Source organism: Lycorma delicatula, chromosome 6 (genome assembly GCF_047948215.1).
Source record: "Lycorma delicatula isolate Av1 chromosome 6, ASM4794821v1, whole genome shotgun sequence".
In the NCBI taxonomy this organism is placed as follows: Eukaryota; Metazoa; Arthropoda; class Insecta; order Hemiptera; family Fulgoridae; genus Lycorma; species Lycorma delicatula.
Window position 1 is genome coordinate 118683669 of NC_134460.1, and position 23667 is coordinate 118707335.

Genomic DNA, 23667 nt, shown 5'->3' on the forward strand with positions numbered 1-23667 from the left:
CAGACGATTGCTGATAATTCTTAAAACACTGGAGTTATTGTCAAGGTCATGAAAGACCTTGAAAAACGAAACCTGTATGTCAACTTCATTCTTAGGTCACTATAGGCTTTAAACAAGTCACATTTAACAAACAAGAACAAACGTTCTTTTAAATTAAGGAAACACTAGCCTACATAATACTATACGATCACTTCTGAAATACGGTCTATTACGTAAACACTGTAATGTATTAAAAAAAAAGATTATTTTCCAAATTTTAAAGTAACGTGTTCATTAAAAGAAAAACACCATTATTATTATTCTATTAATTTATTTTTTATACTATTATTCTAGACTTTCTTTACATTTTTTATTTATGTAATAAAACACAAATTTTTTTGTTAAAAATGGAAAATTTCAAACCGAAAATCTACCGTATTATTTAAAATTAAATACTATAATAAATTTGAAAAAAATAAAATTAAACCGTGTTATAAATTTGCAGGGAAGATTTCATGGGATTATAACAGTAGTTCTAATGACGTCTATCTCTTTAGAAGAACAGAAAATCCCTTAAAACCAATCTAAAACTTTATTATAACACAGATCCAGACTAAGAGATCTCTCAGATTTATAATTTTAGTTCTTTCTTCAGACGCAATTGCAAAAGACCTTTTTGTTAAGTACGGTCGTCTATTACGTAAGTTAACCGATTACTGTGTATTATATGGTCAAATAGAATAATTGATCGTATAATATAAAATTTAAAAACGAATAGATTTGTCTTTAAACAACAAAAATAAATAAATATTTTATTCTGATCGCTATTAAATCAATCGATTAGTAAAAATTATTCATTTTTTATGTAGAATGAGCCTTAAATAATTTATTACATACAAAAACGTAAACCTAAAATAATCTGTTAGTTTATTGGTTTTCTTACCTCATAATATCAGTATTCCATTTCAGTTATAAAAAAAATCTGGCCGAGGAGAAAATTTGTAAATTACAAAAAAAATATACTTTTTTTAAATAAGTAAAAAACCGATGAAAGTATATTAATTCTGTCTGAAGTTGCAGTTTTTATTCGACTTTTATCCTATTATCATTCGGTAATTTATGTTTCAATAGAATGGATGATATCATTTTTGTCTTACAATTCTTAACCGCATCTCATTTTCGGTCCGTTGTAAAAATGCCTACTATCCCCACGATAAAAGCCATGGGTTGTCTCTATTCAAATTTTAATTTATTAATTTACTATAGCCTACATGTTAAAATAGTATCGTATTACTCACATAATGCATAATTATAAAAAAACTTAGAACTAATATTCTAGGCTTTGAGTAGTAGGTAGTAGATAGATAGAATCGGTCTTAGTCAATAACCGAATATACAAGTAATTAAATTAAAACTTTTTACCTCCTTACTACTGAAAAAACTTTTGCGTGCCTTGTCTCCGTACTTAACTTATTTTATGAGTATCTATCGGCTCAAATTCGTCCATTAGTCAATAGAAAATGACAAAAAGTTTTGTTTTATTATTTTCGATGTATTTTTTAAAAAAGAGGCATGATAATAAATTACAACAACCCGATGTTCTTAAATAACGGTGTTTACAGAAATTAATTTTGGTATACTTTATTTAATGAATTGTCTTACCCGCTTTGTGACGTGTAGAGGGCACCTCATCTTCGGTCCGCGTTAAAGATCCTCACGATAAAAATAACTGGACCGTATCTATTGTAAACAATTCGTTATCTTCTTCACGAACGCAATTTTCTAAAAATAAAATATAATATTAGTATCGATAAACATTTTCAACAAGGATTGCAAACCCTAACCGGTAAAAGTTTTCAAGTATATACTTGAAAACGGCCTTCATTTCTTAATTGGATCTTAAGCAGAAATATATAAAACAGACAATGAAGAAAACATGTCCCATGCACGAAAAGCGAAGCTGTTTATCAAAATATTTTGGTAAAATATTTCCAACAGTTTACAGATTTTTAAAATATAAATAAATAAGTTCTTAATTTTACTTTTTTACCAACTTTTAGAAGAAAAGAACGGCATTACTTTCGGTCGCAAGGTGGTAGCGTGGAGGGGGGCTGAGATTGAATTTTCTTTAAGTTTTGAGGTATAAGAAGTACGAAAATGACATTCACTTAAAATGTACTTTCCTTACTTTTACATATATATATATATTTATATAAAAGATCATGTGCATAAAATTTGGGATCGAAAATCTTTAAAAACTACTTGATCAATTTCATTGAAATTTAGATATGCTTTAGTAGTGCATCTGTAGTTTTGCCTGAGAAAATTTGACGAGATTGGTTTAGTCGTTCTTCAGTTATGTTGACTTCGTATTTGTGTATTTTTCATACACGCTTATGCAGTGAGTCAAAAGTGGTGAATGAAAAAAATAATTTTACAAAATAAAAAAACGAAAAGTCGATCTTCTTGCGCAGTTCTGCGCAATTTTAAAAAAATTACCTGTGTACAGTAAATAGCTTTCACTCATAAAAAAAGTTTCGAAAAGAAATATTTTACGGTGTACAAAGATGATTTTAAGATTTTTTTTTATTTGTGAGTAGTTATGCATATAAAACTTTAATAGATATTATCGAACACACTGGTTGCCCATTTAAAAAAGACTACATTGAAAAATTGTCTTCGGTTAGACCACCTTTACGCAGAATAAAAAATATAATCAAAATACGAGTATATAAAATATATAAAAACTATTAAAAGAAATAACGGTTTGTTACAATTTTTTTCATCAGTTATTTCGTTTTATACCACGCGGCAATCAATCACGCGACCATTATTCGACACACTCAAATGATTATCAGTACTATTTGACAGAAACTAGTGTATTAAATTGAACCAATGTCATTTTAATTTGCTTTTTTTAACTCGCAATGTTTTTTTTTTTTTCATGTTTGTCCTCAAATCTTGCATCCTTAATTTAACATACTTCCTGACATTGCCGACTGATGAAATTTTGTACAGTTCCTAAGGTCGGGTGAATACAATATTCCACCATTACTTTTGCAAACATCCCCCCGTACGGAGGTAAATTAAGGGTGCGGGTGTAAAAAATTTCAAAATCTGCAAACGGCTATGCGGGGTTTTTGGGGTGCAGATGACAAATCCGATAGCCGTTTGACATAAAAAAATGACAAAAACTTGGTGGGGGAGTTTTTGTGGTTTCGAATTTGGCAACATTTCGTTATCACTCATATACAGAGTTATCATAAAAGAATGGTGCGGTTTCAGTAATTCATAGCAAGATTGCAGGGAAATTTTAGATGTTTTATTGGTATCCCTGAAAGCCTCCAACCCAAAAGTTTGTTTATCAGCAGTTGTAACCACAACGTCAGTTCTTGTATAGTTGTTGCGGTGAGTTTAGCGAGTTACTATGTTCTCGGATAAAGACAAAGCAAAGTGTGTTTTATTGATACCTGAATTAAAATCCGTAATTTTAGTTCAACGTGCGTTTCGACGTGAATTCGGAAGAGATCCACCACACAAAAATAACATAGCACGTTGGTTCAAACAATTCGAAGAAACTGGATCAGTTAAGAAACAGAAATCAACCGGCAGACCAAGTGTACCAGACGAAACGGTTGTACTAATTAGACAATCGGCAATTAGAAGTCCTGGGAAGTCCATCTCCCGTCGAAGCGTCGAATTAGGTATTCCAAAATCAACAGTTCACAAAGTTTTACATAAAAAACTGAAATTACACGCTTATAAAATCTAGATACTGCAGGAATTGAAACCCGATGATGGTGTAAAACGTTGCAATTTCGATGTTGAAATGTTGGACAGAATAAGTGAAAACGACTCATTTTTAGATGATATAATTTTTACAGACGAAGCTACATTCCATGTGAATGGATGTGTTAACAGACACAATTCACGAATATGGGGCTCTGAAAACCCACACGCAATTATTGAGAAACAACGCAATTCGCCTAAAGTTAATGTTTGGTGTGGTGTGATGAATAATCGTGTAATAGGGCCTTTCTTCTTTGCTTAAAAAACAATTAATGGAGTTGCGTATCTTGACATGTTAACCGATTATTCCTTTCCTCAGCTGGATGAACTCGAAAACATTCATCAACTTTATTTCCAACAAGATGGTGCTCCTCCGCACTTCAATGCATTGGTCACGGACGCTTTGAACGAAAAATTTGGAGATCGATGGATAGGCCGGCAAGGACCCATACTTGCGCCTCCAAGGAGTCCAGACCTGACACCTTGCGACTTTTTCTTGTGGGGGTTCATCAAAAGCGTTGTTTATACACAAAAAATTTGCGACCTAAACCACTTAAAAAACAGGATTAATGAAGCAATGACAACCATTAACGAAGAAATGTTAACCAATGTTTGGAGAGAAGTTGAGTATCGTTTGGACATTTGTCGAGCGATTAAGGGCGCACATATTGAAATTTATTTATTATGTAAAAAAATGTTTGAGACGACAAATTTGAAAAATAAAAAACATAAACTGTAAGTAATTCTGTTTTAATTTAAACCATGTTCAAAACCGCACCATTCTTTTATGATAACTCTGTATAATATGCATATGATTTTTGGCGGGCAGTATGTTGAGACACAGCTCCTGACGATTCACTCGGCTCCATAAAATTTCACTATGTAAAAACTACACTATTACAGTACTTTGTATAGTAAATGTTTTAGTGAAAATTTGTTTGATATTTTATAAATATATTAGAAATTTAAATATATGATGTTATCTTTTGAAATCCAAAATTAACCTACTAATTAAACTCATGCAATATATGATAATAATTTGATTAAAGTATGACTAAAAAGTATAAAACGAGTTTTTAAAAATTTCGTAATTTTATTCTTGCATTTTATCTCTAACTAATCTCACACCCATACATTCCTGCATTCCCGTGAATGCAATGTCAAAATACCGGAAATTTCTATAAGACTTTTATGTTTGGACCAAATGGGTCTTGAAACATAAAAATCTGCAAAAACTTCGATACCCAATATTTTATCCGATCGCTATACTTTTCCTTTATAGTTATGCTGCTTAAACAGCAATACAGCTGTAGCCAGGAAAGTAAAAATTATGGAGAAAAATAAAAAATAAAAATCTGAATTCATTTAGAACATTGTAAAATATTTAAAATTATTAAAATATTCACTTATTTGTAATAAAATATAAACTTTTAAGATACATATAAATTCATAAAAAAATTCTTAATACACGAATATTGTTACTATTTATTAACTAAATAATAAAAAAGTTTTTTGTTGAATATTTTTTAGTACAAGAAGGTATTGTAATCGCGAAAAATTTCGGTTTTCAGATTTCAACGGAAATATCCATTTTGGCCGTCAATGAATCCATTTTGACTGGTTTCGGCGCGACGTCTGTACGCACGTACGTACGTATGTATCTCGCGTAACTCAAAAATTGATTAGCTGTAGAATGTTGAAATTTTGGATTTAAAACTGTTGTAACATCTAGTTGTGCATCTCCCCTTTTGATTGCAATCGACTGGACTAAAAGTGTACAAAAAAGCCCAAAATCCAAAAAAAATTAGGATTTTTGACTTTTTCTTACTGCATTAATAAGCCCTCATTGAGAGTTTTTCAACGATATAACATAAGTGGTGTTTATTTTCATTAGTCCAATAAAATTAGCGCAATAAAATTTTTATTAATAAAATATTTTCGTCTTATAAGGGGAAGGCATATCGGTTCAACCTGACTTCATTTTCTTTTTTTTTTTAACTTCTTTTCTAATTTAAATATGTTGGTTTATTAAGAATTGTTAACCTGTGATTGTAAAACCATTTTTACAACAAATTATAATTCAATAATAAAAAAAAGAAAAAAGAAAAATTTATGTAATTTAATAGGCGTACAAGGAAGTAATGTGGTTTCCACATCACATTTTTTTTATTTTTGGGACAGTGAAAAATAAAACGGATTCAGGAAGTATTGAGTTTTACAACAAAAGGAACATGTTTCACATTAATATAATTCGATAATTTAAATTTATGTTTTTAAATCGTCGTTATTGTGGTTGAGAGTTATTTAATAAGCAGTATGTGTTTAACTTGTATGTGTCTGTAGGAGAACACTAAACTGTTGTCATCACGTGATTCGACAGCAGCAAGATAGCAAGGACGTTTATACCGACTTAGACAAAAAGCGATATCGTCGTGAATCGGCAGTATTTAATTAAATACGCGACGCGATCTAGTTTTTCAGCTCGTCTCGACCGGTTTTTATTATATTGGCGCAGTTTCTAACTTTTCCAAATATTAAAGGCGCTAGTTATAACTCGGATAGAATTAACAGACTTGTGTTTAACTATTCAGGAAAAGTGGTCGGTTATATAACAGATATTCAGTCTGTAAATTTGTATTCTTTTAAAATACCCTATGCATTACAATTTATATAAAGTTAAGTTTTCGTAATTCAAATTATGGTTACTGGTACGATATGGTTGGTGGCCTTACTTTATATGTTTTTCGATGTAAACTATTTTTTACGGGCATTATTAACTATAGCGTTTGGAAGTTTATTTCACAGGAGATGTAAAATATCTGATACTACAACTTTATACGGTGAGTAGAGAAAAATTTAATTAATAACAATTAACGTTTGCACAGCTTTTTTTTATAATAGGATAATCCGAAGGTGTCCTATCAAAAGAATCTTTAATTAGTTAAATTTTAACCTATTATCAAGATGGAACTCTTCCTAATAAAATTATATGAAAAAGTCGTTTATGATATTTATAATGCTTTAATATTTAGTCATTTAATTATTTTGCTAAAATCTATCATAAAGTTTAAAAAAAAAAATTTCGCCAAAATTTTTATTTATATTTTATTATTTTTTTATTTACTTATTTGATATTGGGTCCCGCCAAGGTATTAGTCTTTCCAGCAGATAACCATATTAATATAATTTGAATACAAGTTATTCACACAGTACATTACAAAAAAATATAATGAAAAATTTACTTATATCCTTAGATAATAGTTAAACTTTTATCCAATACTTAATTTTTTTATCAAAAAATAAATAATACATAGATCATACAGTTTACAATAAAAGAGAAATGACGATTATAATATAAAAAAAAAAAAAACAAATAATAATTAATACATAGTACAAATAAACATACGATAATTTAAGAAAAAATAACTATTAAGAAATTCCCACTAATAAATAATTAAAAACTTCTTCAAATATTTTATTTTTATTTTTTTTCTAAAATATGTGGAGGAATTTTTTTAAAAATTAGTTAGAATTTGGATTTTTAAAGACTTCTAACATATAAATTAAAACAATTTGGTACCGTGTACATTCTCTTGTATCCCAAATAAAGGGCTGTAGATGTAGCTTAGCTAGAAAAATAATTTACAAAGTAGACAAAAAATTATATTCTAGAGGAGTTAACGTATTACAATTTTAAATATTTAAATTTGGGTCATTTGACAAACCTGAAACCACTTTAAGGGCTCTTTTTTGAAGTTAAGTTATAATTTTTGAATACGAGTCGGCTGCCAAACTCCATACCTCCACACCAAATTTTATTAAAGATTCCATTAGGACTTTATACATGACTTTTATGTGAGAGGACATTTTTCAGGTAATGAAATCTATTCAGACAAGCTCTAATTTTACAAGAAAGATTTATGTAGGCAAGGAATCATATTTCACATGAGCAGATTTGAATTCTACGAGCATAATTTTGTTTTTGTTTATAACGAGTTGGTTACTATGAGACCATATTAAAGATTTGTTAAAATCATTCTGCAATAAAGATTCTGCTGCATGAAATTCTTCTTTGTTACAACTAAAAATACAGTATCATCAGTATACATAACTAAACTATGGGTTAGACTGTTTAAAATCTCATTAACATAAATAAGATATAAAATCTAGCCTAGGTGACTTCCTTGTGGCACCCCAAAATTATAATTCATCGGATCACTATTAGTTATTTTAACAACAAATTTTCTGTCATTTAAATAACTTCGAAGGAGATTCTTATTCTTTTCAAACCAATCAGCAGGATTTTATGAATGAGGGTATCAAAAGCTTTACTGAAGTCTACAAAAACTAGAAGAAGAATGTGTCCGACCGAATCAGAGGAGTAACGAATTAAAATATAAGAATTTTTTGCTATTTATTAAAGATCGGGCTTGTATGCCTCAGTTATATGTTGTTTTTGTGAGGGTTTATTTTTCAATCATTCTGTAATTAACTTCAATGTAGATAAAATTAAAAGGAATTCCAGAATAATTAAACAAAATTAAATTAGAAAATTCAAAAATTGTACGATTCTAAATTATAATTTTCAATTAATATTAAATAATCAGATGTTTCACCAAATTTATTACATATACACATATGTAATAATGCCTATTAGATTACATGTACACATTTTTACATAAATTCTTATTTCACTAATAACTTCTGATTTTTTTCATACATTTTTTTTTATTGTTATTATTGATTATTAGTTATTCTATTTTTTTTACAATCAATGGTTAATAATTATTAATAAATCAATATATTTATATTAAAAAAAAAATGTTAAAAAAATAAATTTAAAAAAAAGGAGATGAAGTCCGATTCGAACCGACGTGCCTTCCCTTGTAAGATCCAAATATTTCATTAATTAAAATTTTATTTAGCTATAACTCGGAAACAATGAAACTAAGTACCACTTTTCATATGTCGTTGAAAAGCTCTCAGTGAGGGCTTATTACTGCAGTTAAGAAAAAGTTCAATATCCAAATTTTTGGGATATTGGGCTGTTTTGTAGACTTTTGGTTAAGTCGATTGCAATCAAAAAGGAAGGTGTATAACTAGATATTACAACAGCGCTAAATCCAAAATTTCAACATCCTACGGCTAATAGTTTTTGAGTTACGCGAGATACGTATATACATTACGTCACGCTGAAAGTAGTCAAAATGGATTCAGAGATTGTCAAATTGGATACTTCTGTTAAAATCTGAAAACTGACATTTTTCGCGATCACAATACTTCCTTACTTATTACAAAAAAATAAAAAGGTGAAATATTGCAACAACACCATACATAATATTATAACAATTTTCAATAGAAGTCTTAAGCAGTGAATAATTGAACTTACGAACTAGTTCTCATCTACAATGCCACGCATCTCTGCAATAGGCTGTCGGCTTATATCAGTTTTTTCCACTCAAAAAAAGTTATAAATAAATCACGGGACAGTTAGATTCACCCTAGTTAGCAGACTCCTCTATTCGACGAGGACAGGGCATCGAGCAACAAAATGAAAAGTAACCTCTTGTTCTTCTGTATTACGTAAGGAACAGCGCATTTATATCCCTGACCCACGGTTTATAATTTAGATCGATTAGCTTATACCTTGCTTTCATAATCCATCTAACTGAGGAGAATTTATTTGCTTAAGATAATTCTATCCCTTCCCAGAAGATTGGAATCCAGCAATTTATAATGAGTATAATACAATGAAGCCCCCGATTTCAAAATCAGATCTCCTTTGTATACTTACTTATTTTTCATTCTTTCCAACAACCTCTCCGTCTCGCCTGTCCAATTTGGTATATTATCTAATGGTAAATTTACATTGACATCTAATGTTAAAGCTAATACCGACCATTCTTTAAACCAGAAGCTATTATTCTTTATTATTTCTGATGCAATAAGTTTTGGTAACCTATTCTTATGCATTTTCAGCAGTTTAAGTACATAATCAAAATGGTGTTTCAACTTATATTCGTAAAACAATGACTCTCCAGTTTCTAAAAGGAATTAAATACTGTGGAAAGGAATCCGAAGACCGCCACTCCATCACAACTATAGTGTATTCTGTTGTTTAAATTCGGCTGATGTTAGAATCGGAAGAACAAACCGGTTTTTCAGGTAAACCAACTTAAAGGAAATGTTTATTTTTATAACATAAATTAACGCCTCTAGATTTTTTCACATCTGAATAATTCTGCTAATTATTTTCACAACTCAATATTTACTGATAATTTATTTAATTAGTAGAATTTAATAACATAATAAAAAAATATTATCAATAATAAGTATTTCCTGATGTTTTCACCGAGTTTTTTTTATAATCTCGAAAAATTTAGGATTACTAGATTTAACTATATTATTAAAAAAATAATAATAATGTGTGCAAATAGATACTATTGTTCATTTAATCAGTTCTATAAAAAAAAACGTCCGTTACCAAATGAACATTGGCTTACTAGTGACTAAACAGGTACATTTTTGTAACAATGTAACTAGACTACAATTTTTTAATAGAAACCTGATTTATTTTTTTGTTTAAATTGGTTGTATTATTGAATTACATGGATCGTTTAAACAATTTAGAGCACGTTATTCCGGTATTATGTAAGAGTAATAAATATCATTCATCAGTACTCGCAACAATTTTTGAGTACTGTTATAAATCACTGAATAACATTTACAGCTTTGTTTATTTGATATATGTAAATAATGCGCTTCATAATAAAAACCAGTATTGCTAAATATATAATAAACAAGTAATTTTCATATTTAAATTGAAAATATCTGTTAAAACATACTATACTGCTTATAGATTAATTCCAATAAATGCTATTGTTATAATGGCTGCGGAGTAAAATGTTTTTATTTATCATAAATATGTGCTAATATCGCGTATGCGTGTGTAGTAGTGTATTACGTTAAGTTTCTTTGTATATTCTTGTTCTGTAGTACATTTTAACAAAATATCTATTATATGCATGATATGAAGCATACTGAGAATTGTGGGTTGGATGGTAATGCGAGCGTTTAGTAAAAAGTGCGTATGCTCAGTCCATCGCATTAAACCAATATAGACTTGCATTTCTTTTAGATACTTTTAATCTGATCATATGTTTTATTTTTAGTCTAAAACCCAAGGCAAATAAGAGGATGGAGTAAATTATTTAATTTTTATTTTTTTAAATCGTTACAGCGACTTCTATCGCTGTTTGTTATACTTCTATAACAACTATACAATAGTTACATAAAACTTCTATAACCGACCGCTAATGATAAACGACATACTTACTATATTTGAATACAACAACAGCCTAGGTCTATAGTTGTTGATTTTACAATTTCTCAGTTTTCAATGTTGATGATGAATATTTTAAAACAAATAACCTGCATCAGCTAATACTCCTTTATCAATGCTGATATTTTCCATATAGATTTTCTAGTTTGTGAAGAATTAATTAGTAAAATCTTTAACTGATCTGTATACTAATAAAATCGAAAACACAATCTAAACAAAGTATGTTCAATAACAACAAATTGTCATTTTTAAATTACTCTATACTTAGGCCCAAATTTTGTGCTACCTTTATTTTATCTCTAACCTTTATTCACGGATTCCTCTCAATTAAACTAAAAGTAATACTGCTTATTAGCAGCATTTTCCAAAGGATTTAGAAATCGTTACTGCACCCGGTCAAAGGATTTATAACATACGTGTGTAAGTATATATATAAAAAGATTTTTTCGTTCGCTGTATTGGACGCAAACTTCAACCGATTTTTACGAAACTTGGAGGGGGGATGTAATCCTATTGGAAATAAAGCCCTATTGATTTTTAAGCGAATTGGTTCACAGGAACCGGAGTTAAAGCCAAAAAACGGGGTTTTGAGATACATTTCCAGTTTTTCGTTCAACTAGTATTTTTCTGATGTGAAAAAAGTATACAGTTAGGTAGATTTACCCCAACCGGCATATTACACAGTTTCTTTCTGGACATAGTGCTTTTCGAGATAGGTTGGCCAGACTTGTTTGATTAATTAAGGATTGTGTTAGGATTTTAGAACATTGATGGTGTGCGTTATATCTTATATGTCTGCACCAGGTACGAAGTTGAACATACCAAAGCAGCTAGAAAGCTTGCGAGGATCAATTCTGGATTTGATCCGCAAGTTAATTGGACAACCAAAAGGGAATGAAACATAATTTCTGGCTTCTTAGATTCTTAGCCTGCAGATGATGACTGAGGAGGTCTGATGCGTTATAGATGGAACAGCAAAACGGGTGGCGAGGGGCCCGCCTGGGTGCTTACTTCGCCAAGGTAGGCGTTTTTCTATCGAGCCTCGATTAGCTGAGATATTCGCTGTTAGGATAAGAATGGATTTGTGGAAAATTCTATGATGGAGCTGCGGTATGGGAGGATGTAGGCAGTTGACCTCGCTCCCGAAAGCGGACCAGAACAGAGAAACTTAGGTTATGTTTTCATTAGACGCTTATTAAATTTGTGAATCATTTTTGATTTTTAAGTAAATCAAGAAAACTTTGAGAAAATTGAATTGTAGGACAATATTGTCATTTTTTCGATCAACACTTGTTTTGTCGGTATGAGAGTAATATTTTTCACATTTAAAGACTCTTATCAAGTAATTATCTGAGTGCATAGTCTAGCTGAAGTTAGATATTCGAAAGGTTTTTGTGTAAAACCTTCTGTATTAGAGGTAGACGCGGAGATCGCGCTTTCACGGATCGGTTAATTTGATAGTTGAGGGTTAAGTTATGGTAGATGGTTTCGATTGGAAAAGGCACCATGAAGACGATACTAGGTTGTGTAAATACCCTGATGGAAATCTCTGCCGAGGCATTTGCATTGATGGCATCCTGACAGGAGTCAAACTGATGACTGTATTGTGTTATCAAGTTTAGAAGATCTAAAAGACGACCTTCGGTTAAGCCCATCAGGGCTGGGAAAGGAAAGGGTGGTGTTTCAACCGAGATCTTCACAAGGAGAAAGTCTTCCTCTAGAGGGTCAAGTGATGGGATTAAATTTTAGAGAAAATTAAAAAAGGGGAGGGAAGGTTTCGTCATTTTGAAATTTTTAATTTTTGTATGGTGGTCGTAGAAAATTGAACTTTACTTCGATTAAGTTATATAAAATTCCAAAGTTTTAAGTTGATCGGAATATTCATCATGAATTCTAAACAGTTTTTTTTTTAGTAAAGTGTAATAGTTGAATAACATTGCACCACCAAATAGAAGGCCAGCTTATTGAAGTAAATAACTACTTCTAATAAATACAATTTTAAGGGGAAAAATAGGGAACTAAATAGGACTCTTACTTAAAATATCAATTTTTTTACGATTAATTTTCCAAGATTAAAAACCCAACTGTATCTTACTATTAATGTAGACAACATGGGAGGTTTTAAAAAACTCCCACGTCGTTTTTATTTAAAAGGCCGGGTCCCATAGAATCTGACTTAAAAAACTGTTTCAATTTTTTATAATTTCTGATATTTTATCTGTTTTTTAAGTTACAGCTTTTATTGAAAATCTTAGAGGTAGCTATAAAGCAAGGGGGTCAAATCGGACCCAAATTTTGGATTTTTTTTTAGAAATTATACTTTAAATACAGTAGTCCCTATAAATTTGAGATAAAAAATCATTTGGTTATGGGGGTCAACTGGCATCCAAAGAATTCTAATTTTTTTAAATTATTATTATTTTTCTTAATGTGTACGTCAACTAGTGAACAACTATCCCACCATGTCTAGTGGTTAACTCGATTTTCGGAAACGGACGTTCTGAGGTTCAAATCCTAGTAAAGGTCAGTTGCTTTTATATGGATTTGAATAATAGACAGTGGACACCGGTGAACTTTCGAAGTTGGAGTTCAATTAACCACACGTCTCAGAAATGGTTGCCAAGTCTGTACAAGGCTACACCTCATTTACATACACAGTACATATCATCCTCATCTCATTGGGCCTAGAGTGAGGTTGCTTATTGTTCAATAGTTGAACAGATTGCAACATACACATTACGAAAATAAATTATACTTTTATTACAGTATAATTTCTAAAATAAAACATAATTTGATAAGACAGCGAAATAGAACTAAAAGGTTTTCCACTGAACATTTTGATCTTTTTGACAAGTGAACGGTAAATTTGTGTAATTAAGTCATTAATATTAAAAACCCTTATGACGGTTTTAAAATAAAAATGTGTAAAGGGTAAAGCCGGGAAAATACGGAATTCTTTTTTTTAATTTTTATATCTTGTTAACAATATACACATAGTTATCAACTCTTTTATTTTGTGTTTCTGTAGAATTTAAATACGCAACCGTAGCAATTTTTTTAGCCATGAAAAATCTTATTTTGATGAATTTAAAAAATATGATAAGGTCATATTTCACATTTCAAAATTTGCATTAATATATATAGTTAAAATTTGATGGGATTGATAGGAAGCATTGATTCTAATAATGTTTTGAAAAATTCTGTTGTGGATGAGTGCAATTTTTTTCTCGACTTATTTATTATTTCTTCAATATGAGTAGACTAATATTTACGAAAAATTAAAGGTTAAAAAAAATTCCCTTTCCCACATATTTCAAATATACAAATTTTAATCAGTGTTGGTTTTCATTAATTCTGTTGTAGTTTAATACTTAATTCACTAAAATCGATAATTAAGTTTATTATTTATTAAGATAATTAAGTATCTTAATTTTATTAATATTTTAAAAGGATTGGTCAGAGTAACGAATTTTATTAATTGGTTATACTTTCGAACTCCATTAACAAAAAAAAAAAAATTGAAATCTGATAATGTTACATCTACATATGAAACATTGACGCCGATAAATTTTTCATTAAAAATCAATTTTTGTGGATAAGATTTTCACAAAAAGTCAAGAAAGTTATGCTATTTGTTACCGTGTTTTAAAGTAATACTGATTAATTAGTATTACTTTAAATTTTCTACATTTTCTTTTTTTAATTTATATGTAATATTAATTTATTTTCATAGATACCAAGGCCAATCACAATAACCCCTTTTTTTTACCAAAAATGAATTGCGTAAAACATCTTTATTTAATGGAGATACTTGAATGAAGACTACTTAAATATTTTGATCGGTTATTTACTACATTAAACAAAATGAGTTAGAATTTTCTGTAACCTTATCTAACGTGTAATTAAATGTGTATTCAAATTATTTTTCAAACATCTTCAAAATTATTATTACATTTCCTGTTAATTCTATTTCCTTATCAGGCTACATTCTTACATTCCCGCCACATGTTTCATATAGTTGATATAGTTACTACATTTTGTCTTAGTATATATAAACTGTATTGCTTCTATTTTATATTGATATTTTGTGTGTATATATATATATATATATTAATTAAAATTTAAATTAAAAAAATATTTAAATAAAAATAAAAACATGGTGGTTTTTTATATATATATTTTTTTAATTGAATTTTTAAATATATATATATATATATATAGACTGGGATGATCTAGTGGTAAACTCGTCATTATAAATCAGCTGATTTTGAAGTCGAAAGTTCTAAGATTCAAATCCTAGATCGTGGATATTGGTGTTCATTTTTGGTTGGAGTTTAATTAACCACATGTCTCAGGAATGGTTGGCCTGTGTGTCTTCAAAACTACATTTCCCGGTACATTTATATTTAACACGCCAGACAGCCTACAAATGTCTTGGCATTTCTTCAGAGAACTGAAGACATCGTGTCACGTCCTCTGTTATTCTGTAATCTGGTATTACATGAATAAATAAATAAGTACTGTCCTGGCATCATAGCTGGAGGTATGCAGCAACAAGGAAAGTATTGTAATCAGTAAAAAAATAGGAGTGGGTTTATTTGCATTTATCAACGTTTCATGACCCCAGGGATCCCCAAAAAACAAAAAAGTGTGGTTAATGTTCGTACGTACGTACATACACGTTCAATGTATACGTGTACATACAAGATATGTATGTGTATTGGCATGTTTAAAGCTTAATAACTTTTAACTGGAGTAACCGATTTTGATGAAATTTTGTACAGACACTCGTATTTATGGGACAATATTTTGGTAAAAGTTTGAGGTCAATTTCTTCAGGGGGGAGGGCAAATTGATCGCTTTTTGCGGTCAATTTTCTAAAATGTTTGCAAATATAATCTGTTAAATATTAAACTCAACCCATGCGTGCGTGCTTATCTTACCATTTTTTTTTAATTTTGCTTCAAAATTCCACTTTCTCCAAAAATCGACTGCTATCAATCTATTGATAGTATATTTTTTAAGCGATTTTTTTTTGTCTTCCTAGACAAAGTAGTAGTGAAAGTGACCCCAAAAAATACTTCAGGAACATTATTAAGGTGGGGGAGCCGATCAAAGTTTAAAAATATTGATTTTTTTGTTTATTTTCATGTAACATTGTTTTTCCACTATATAAGAATAAATAACTACAACTTTTTTCTCAGATTTTTTAGATTTTTACTACTTGAAGTTGTACATTCTTCAGTGGAAATTTTTTTTTTTAGTTCTTCTATTTTACACAGTAAACGTAGAAAAAAATTTTTTGGAAGGGGTTTTTGGTGATGGGGAAGCAGAATTTTTTTTTTTCTTTAAATACAGTTTTTAAAACTTTTTTTGGTTTATTTAAACATATAATTTTATAATTAAACTTTATCTTAAATTACCCCTGCTCATAAAAAAAAATCTTGGTAACTTTTTTCAAGTATCATTTTTTCACTATATAAGAATTAATAATCTTTGCCGGGAAAGTATTAAAATTTTGTTGGCAGTTGTTTTTTGATGTTGCTGTAATGAAGGTTTTCTAACGGATTTCCTTGATCCTTCCGGGTAAATACCGGTGAAATCTATTTGATATCCTGTGGAATACCTTATATACTAATTAATTTTTTTTTCGTTATTTATTTTATAAATTTAATTTATACAGAGAAACACTTGACAATTGCAATTTAATTATCAATTAAATATATGCTTATACACCTACCTGAATAAAATTTATATTTTCTTAATATTATTATTATTATTCTCTTCGAGAATTATACATCGAATAACATCGAATCCATTTAGAACAACTTTCTTTCTTGGCTGACTCACAAATTTAAACGTCAGCATCTTGGCAAACAGCAGCTTCAGTTACTACATAATTTACCATCTCTTGTATGTCGAAGAGAATACTTTGATTTACTGTTTTTCCATAAAGCATTACACGGGTGTAATCCTACGGAAAACGAAATACAGTTACGTATACCCGGACGCAATATTAAAAACGTTTGTACTCTTGCATACTCTACACAAGTTATCTCACCCACAGAGAGATGCGCTTTAACTGCTGTAAACAAATATGATAAAATAGACTTTTTCCAACCAAGGAAGAATTTTGTTTTTGAACTGAGTAGGTTTTACTCCGGTATGATATAGATATTAAAAGCATATAAACCCATAATACTGGATTACTGCAGAACTACACTAACCCTCTTCTGCTTGTCCATAGTTTAGTTACATAAATTAAAACAATTTTCTATTAATAAATAAATAAATATTTTAATAATTAAAATCAGTTAATATTGTATGACAATGATGTAAATTTCTTTTGTGTCTATTTTTACCTGTACATATATATATTGACAGTGTATTAAGTATCTGAAATTCTAATTAAATGTAATTGGGTGAAGGAGATAAGATGTAAATTTTTGAATTTATAACTGTTGTTATTATTGTTATTAAACTATATTATTTAAAATTGTTTTCTGAATTATGTGTATTTTTAATTATGTGTACATGTTTATCTGTAATCTTGTATTTATGCAAAGACATATAATAATATAATTGTGTAACATAATTAAAACACCAGTATTACACTTATTTTTATGAACTAATGATTATATGAACTAATGATGATGAACTAATGGATTAATAATTATTATGAACTTATGATTAAATTTTGTATTTATAATTTATATTGAAATTTTAAATTTATATTTAATGTATATATATTTTTTATGTACTATTGTGTAATATACAAAGGCTATAGAAAGCTGTCCTATTGCACAAAAAATACAAACAAATAAATAAATAGTAATAATAATATATTTTTATTATTATTACTATGATGAGAAAGAGCCTAATTATGCTTCTACTACACTTTTTAATTAATTACTGAATTGTTTAAATTTTTCTTTCCTACAAATTTATTTTAAATACAACTAAAAGATTTTCTTTTACAAAAACAATTATTTAATCGATGAATTTTTAAATTAGATTACTAAAAATTAAACCTGAACTTTTGTAGCTTCATTCAACGTTTAGATAAATACGTTCTCAAATAGTTTTTTATTAACGTCTTCTGAATTGTGAATTTCTTTGTAATTATTTTTTATACCTGGTATCTTTGTTCGTTTATCTTAATACGACTTTATATTTTTAATAACTAATACAGAATTTAACCAAATGTGTTATTTAATTTGGAGTTTATTGTGTATTCTGCGATGTTGCTCTGATGAAGTATTTTCCTTTATCCATACAGGCAAATATTGGGACAAATAAATATTTTATCTGAAGCTTCTTCTCATTCTATATAATGTATTATTTATTATATACCTATTTCAGTAAAATATTTAATTATTTATTATTTTGATTTTTTGAAAGTAATATAAATAACACAAAGTATAATTTTACAAAAAGTAGTTAATAAAAACCACGCAAAATAGGCGTAGTTTCATTTTCAAGAAATATTTTATTAAAAATAAAAAAATAATTAAAAAACTTATATTTATGTAAAAAAGAAGGTTTTATCGTTATTTAGGTTAATCATATCTTGAATAGATGAAGAAGAAAAAAGGTTTTCTCTAAAAAAATCAATATGTTATGCACATCATTTAAAATGATGTGCATAACATATAAATAAGGTGAAGACTTATACGCTCAGGCTGACCATTCCTAAGATGTGTGGTTAATTGAACTCAAACCACCAAAACACACCGGTATCCACTTTCTAGTATTCAGATTCGTATAGAATTATATTTACCTTTATCTATGATTTTACAATAAAATTTCACAATAATTCTTCCCCATTCCCAAAACATAATCTTGGATAATTTTGTACATTTTTCAGGAGGAATCTTTTTCTGGTTTCTCCCAGTTATTATTATAAAATACGTAGAAAAATTAAAAAAAATTGTTGGAAGGTGATTTTGGTGGTGGAGAAGCAGAAAAAAGTCTTTTTTTTTTTTTTTTTTTTTTTTTTTTATTTAAATCAAATAATTACAATAAATCTTCACCATAATTTCTCCACTCCCAAAAAAAGGAATCTTAGGTAACTTTTTTCAAGAATTTAAAATAAATAACCAATACCAGGAAAGTATTAAAGTTTTGCTATCAGCTTTTAAATAAATAACATCTCGTACATAAAACTTTAAGTTGTGCTTTATTATTTTCATATAATTTGATCATAACATTATTATATCATGTGTTTATAAATAATTAGTATGGACTATAATCACAACAGTTTTCAATGAACGAATACTTCATTATTGGATTCAGTGTGTATGAATGTGTGTGAACACTTTTTGTCTCTGATTTTGATTTCGGATTTAAATTAAGTATCGTTAGAAGATTACAAAAATACACGAATGGCCGCTATAGGCCGTCGGATTCCCTTCAAATTGATATTCCCTCAATTAAATTTTTTTTAATAATCATTACGCAGTAATGTAAGCTATCAAGTTAACACACTAATGAAAGGTTTACTAAAATATATAAATATCAATTTTGTAAATCAAGTGAAAGACCCAAAAATGGCGGAAAAACTAACTTTTGAATAATTGAAAAAACCCGAGATAAATAAATGACATAACTTGGGATATTATATTAAAGTTAATTATATGAATTTTAATATAATTAAAATTTAATTATATTAAATGTTTATAAAATTAGTGGCCCCTTGCTGTTCCACAGTGGTTTTATTACAAAGTAATGATATATATTTAAAAAAATCGGCTAAAAACCTATTCCATTTACAACACGTCTTACCCCCAACCTCCTTGTTTTTCTCTTTCCTTTCCAACCGCAAGTAAAATGCATGCTCAAAACTTTTTCACATTCCGTCCAAATATTCTACTGGACGGATCTTGCTGATTTTTTTTTAATTCTGCTCGGAATGGTCCGCAGATATCAACAAGTATCAACAACTGATTTTTCTGTGATTAATAACTTCGGAAATTTTTCTCAATTAAGTATTAAATGAGAATTTTTTGAGAAATTCTCTGAGGAGACTCAAGTATGATGTCCGATGACGCTTGATGATAAGTCTGCGGATCATTCCGAGTAGAAAAAATAATCAACCCTATCCGATAAGTTATAGAAATCCCGTTAGTTTGTAAAAAATAAATAAAAACTACAAAAATAGATAAAAATTGTAGAAATAAATAGTTTATTTTTAACTTGTTATAGTGTTAAATAAAATAATACTCAAATATACTATACATACATGTAAAATGTAATATATCGATTGTATTAATTCATACAGTAATAATAAAATAAACTATACAAACATAAAATCTATGAATAGCAGTTGCATTAAATCAAATAATAATATTCAAAAATATGATACAAAAGTAATGTGTGATAATCTGAACTGAGTTAACTAGAAGTTAGAGGTCAATTATACTGTGTTAGAAATGAATTAATAGTTGAGAGAACAGTAATAATAAAAATAATAATAATAATAATGTTCGTTCGGAAACTCTTAATAGACTTTTCATTGATAACTGGTTTGTTTTATAATTAATTGTGTATTCTGTGATATTGCTCTGAAGAAGAAGGTTTTGCCACGAATTTTCTTGACCTATTCAAACAAATGCTGTGACATTTTATTTTTTTATCTTTGGAATAGCATATTTATTCATTCTCGAAACGGTGTTATTATGTACTGATCGATATAAAATATTTATTTAGTTTTTCATATGTTAAAATATCAAACTGTAAATAATTTGGTGTGACAGGATGTGAAGATAGTAACAGATAAAGAGGAAAACAAACATTAAAATGTATTAAACAAATAATTAAGGATGGATGTTGGACATATATTTTGAAGTTAAAAAATTAACACAGAATAGAAAGGAGATGGAGATTATCGTCAAATGAGACTGATTTGGAAAAAGACTTTATGATCCATTCGATGAATGGTTTTTTGGTTAACCATTGTAACCGATCGTAAATGATGTGACAAAGTATTTTAAACATATTGCACACAAAAAGAAGGTGAGATGACCAACCATGATGAGACGTGATCCATTAAAAGAGAATTTGCAAACCGATAAAGCGTGTAGAAGTAAAAAGTAATATTAGCTTGTAAAAAACACCAAACGCATTTTCTGTTTGACGGAAACAAAAATTGTATATGTGCTCATTCATTGAAACAAAACTTGGACAGTTTTTTTTATCCTTGAGTCACATAAGTTTTATAAACAAACCTCTACCTAACGCTTATTATATAACGTGAACTAACCTAAAGTAATAGAAGAGTTTTAAGAAAATAGTTGTCGGTAATTAGTGCCTGGTGATTTGCATCCGGCATTAAAAAATGCTGTACTATAATTAAGTAAAAATTATTTATATATTATCTAACTTTACAATCCATACAGTAGAGCCACGTCATTGTCGTACCGATTACGTAGCCTATAAAAGTAAAACGGCCCAGAGACATTATTAGTAGCACATATCATTTACCACGCAGTTTTACAACATAATACATGACTATTCTTTACTTAATTATAATACTAAAAATAATTTTTAGCCTGTACTTTGTTATTAAACAGAACACACACACACACACACACACACACACACACACACACACACACACACAAAATTGTCATATTTTACTTGTGTGACGATTTACTTCACGACAAATTTTTTTAACTACAAATTTACGCAAGGTCTATGTGCATCAGTTATATACTGTGATTATTTTATATGGATTGGCTAAATTAAAATTTTTTATTCTTTATGATTAAATTTATTGGTAGGGAAAATGTCTACTGAGTTATTGCACCTGATTTTTTTATATTTGAATCTTTGCGAATTATCTCGTTAGCTATTTCAATTTCACTCGTAAATAAATATTGGTTTTTGAATATGCCAAAATTAGTACGTATACTTAACTAGATTTTCATAAGTAGATGAATATTAAATAAATTTGGTGTATTTTCACACACACACACACACACACACACACACACACACACACACACACACACACACACACACACACACACACACACACACACACACACACACACACACACACACACACACACACACACACACACACACACACACACACACACACACACACACACACACACACACACACACACACACACACATGCAGACGGACATACAGGCAGAGAGAGAGAGAGAGAGAGAGAGAGCGAGAGAGAAACAGAGACAGACAGACAGAGACCGACAGACAGACAGACAGAAATAGAGAGAGAGAGTATCTTAAAAAATGTCATAACATATTAAATATAAACAGTAGAGAATAACATCAATAAGAAATAAATATTTAAAATTAAAAAGCATGACTGCCAAAAGAAAAAAAGATTGCTCTAATACAGAATAATTACTAATATAGGATAATGAAAGAGCGTGCGGATGACAATTTTGCATACCTCGTATTATAATTTTGTTTTCAATTTTTAAAATTTATTTAAACATATATATATAGCCTGTGTCACTCCCGGGAACGTATGGATTCCAACGCGAGGTCATACATCTAAATCGGTTCAGCCTTTGAGATATATCATATATATTGTTCAACAATATATATATTCAACAATATAATATATATTGTTGAATAGCTCTCAATAAGGGCTTATTAAGGCAGTTAAGAAAAAATCCAAAATCCATTTTTTTTTTTTTTGGGCTTTTTTGGACATTTTTAATCTAATCGATTGCAATCATAAAACGAGATGGTGCAACATTCCTAAATACAAGATTTGTACATTCTACGGCTAATCGTTTTTGAGTTATGCGTGATATATACGTATCAGCATGACGTCTATACGTACGTACAGACATCACGCTGAAACTAGTCGTGTTTAAACATGAGTGTGTGTGTATGAGTCATAGAGATGTCGAAATGTTTTGTATAGTAGGCTTAAATTATTATGTAAAAAAATACATGCTGTGAATTTTTTGGATACATGTTCACGGTTAAAGGCAACAATGTTTTTAGCGGCATTGATGGCTTCATTACTCGTCAACCCCATTAAGTAAAAAATAAGTTTTAAATGGTTTTAAAGTACATAAAAATTACTTACCGCTGCAAAATTTTCAGACTTTTTTCACCTTCCCAAATGTGGTTTACAGCCCCCTAAAATGAGAAATTTTCAAAATCTTATGATTTGGCGGCCATTTTTTTCAACGAAGGACACTCGGTAACTCGGTATAAGAGTTAAAAGATAAAAAAAGGTCCGTTACCCTAAGTTCTTCATTATTTATTTTGGGCTCAAAATATGAAAAAAACCAATTTGTGAACGTAATTTCAGTAAAAATTGCAAGATTTGGTTATGTAACTAAATTAAGTGCGAGTACACTAGGATGACAATACATTTTTACTCTTTCCAAAAAGCTCTTCTCTGTTGTCTCTATGATGTAAAATAGGATGCTACAGCTCGTATAAAAAGTGACGAAAATGGCTGTTTTTACCTGTTGGAAAATAAGAAAATAGTAGATTACTCAAGAAAAATATTTTTTTTAAATATTAAAAAAAAAATCTTTTGATCACGACAAAGTGAGTA

At 29.1% G+C, this 23667-nt stretch overlaps 1 protein-coding gene across 2 annotated transcripts in view; it reads left to right on the top strand.

Moving 5' to 3' along the window:
• Positions 1-6205: 6205 nt before the first annotated feature.
• The window catches only part of LOC142326173 (protein THEM6-like), a 94127-nt gene continuing 76665 nt past the window's right edge, over positions 6206-23667 (top strand). The window contains exons 1-2 of one of the 2 annotated variants that reach the window (XM_075368427.1): positions 6487-6608; positions 9751-9933. In XM_075368427.1, the coding sequence (XP_075224542.1) occupies positions 9900-9933 (34 nt within the window). In that variant the 5' untranslated portion in view covers positions 6487-6608; positions 9751-9899. Of the gene's footprint in view, positions 6609-9750; positions 9934-23667 lie in introns of both variants that reach the window. The other variant, XM_075368426.1, reaches the window with a different exon arrangement.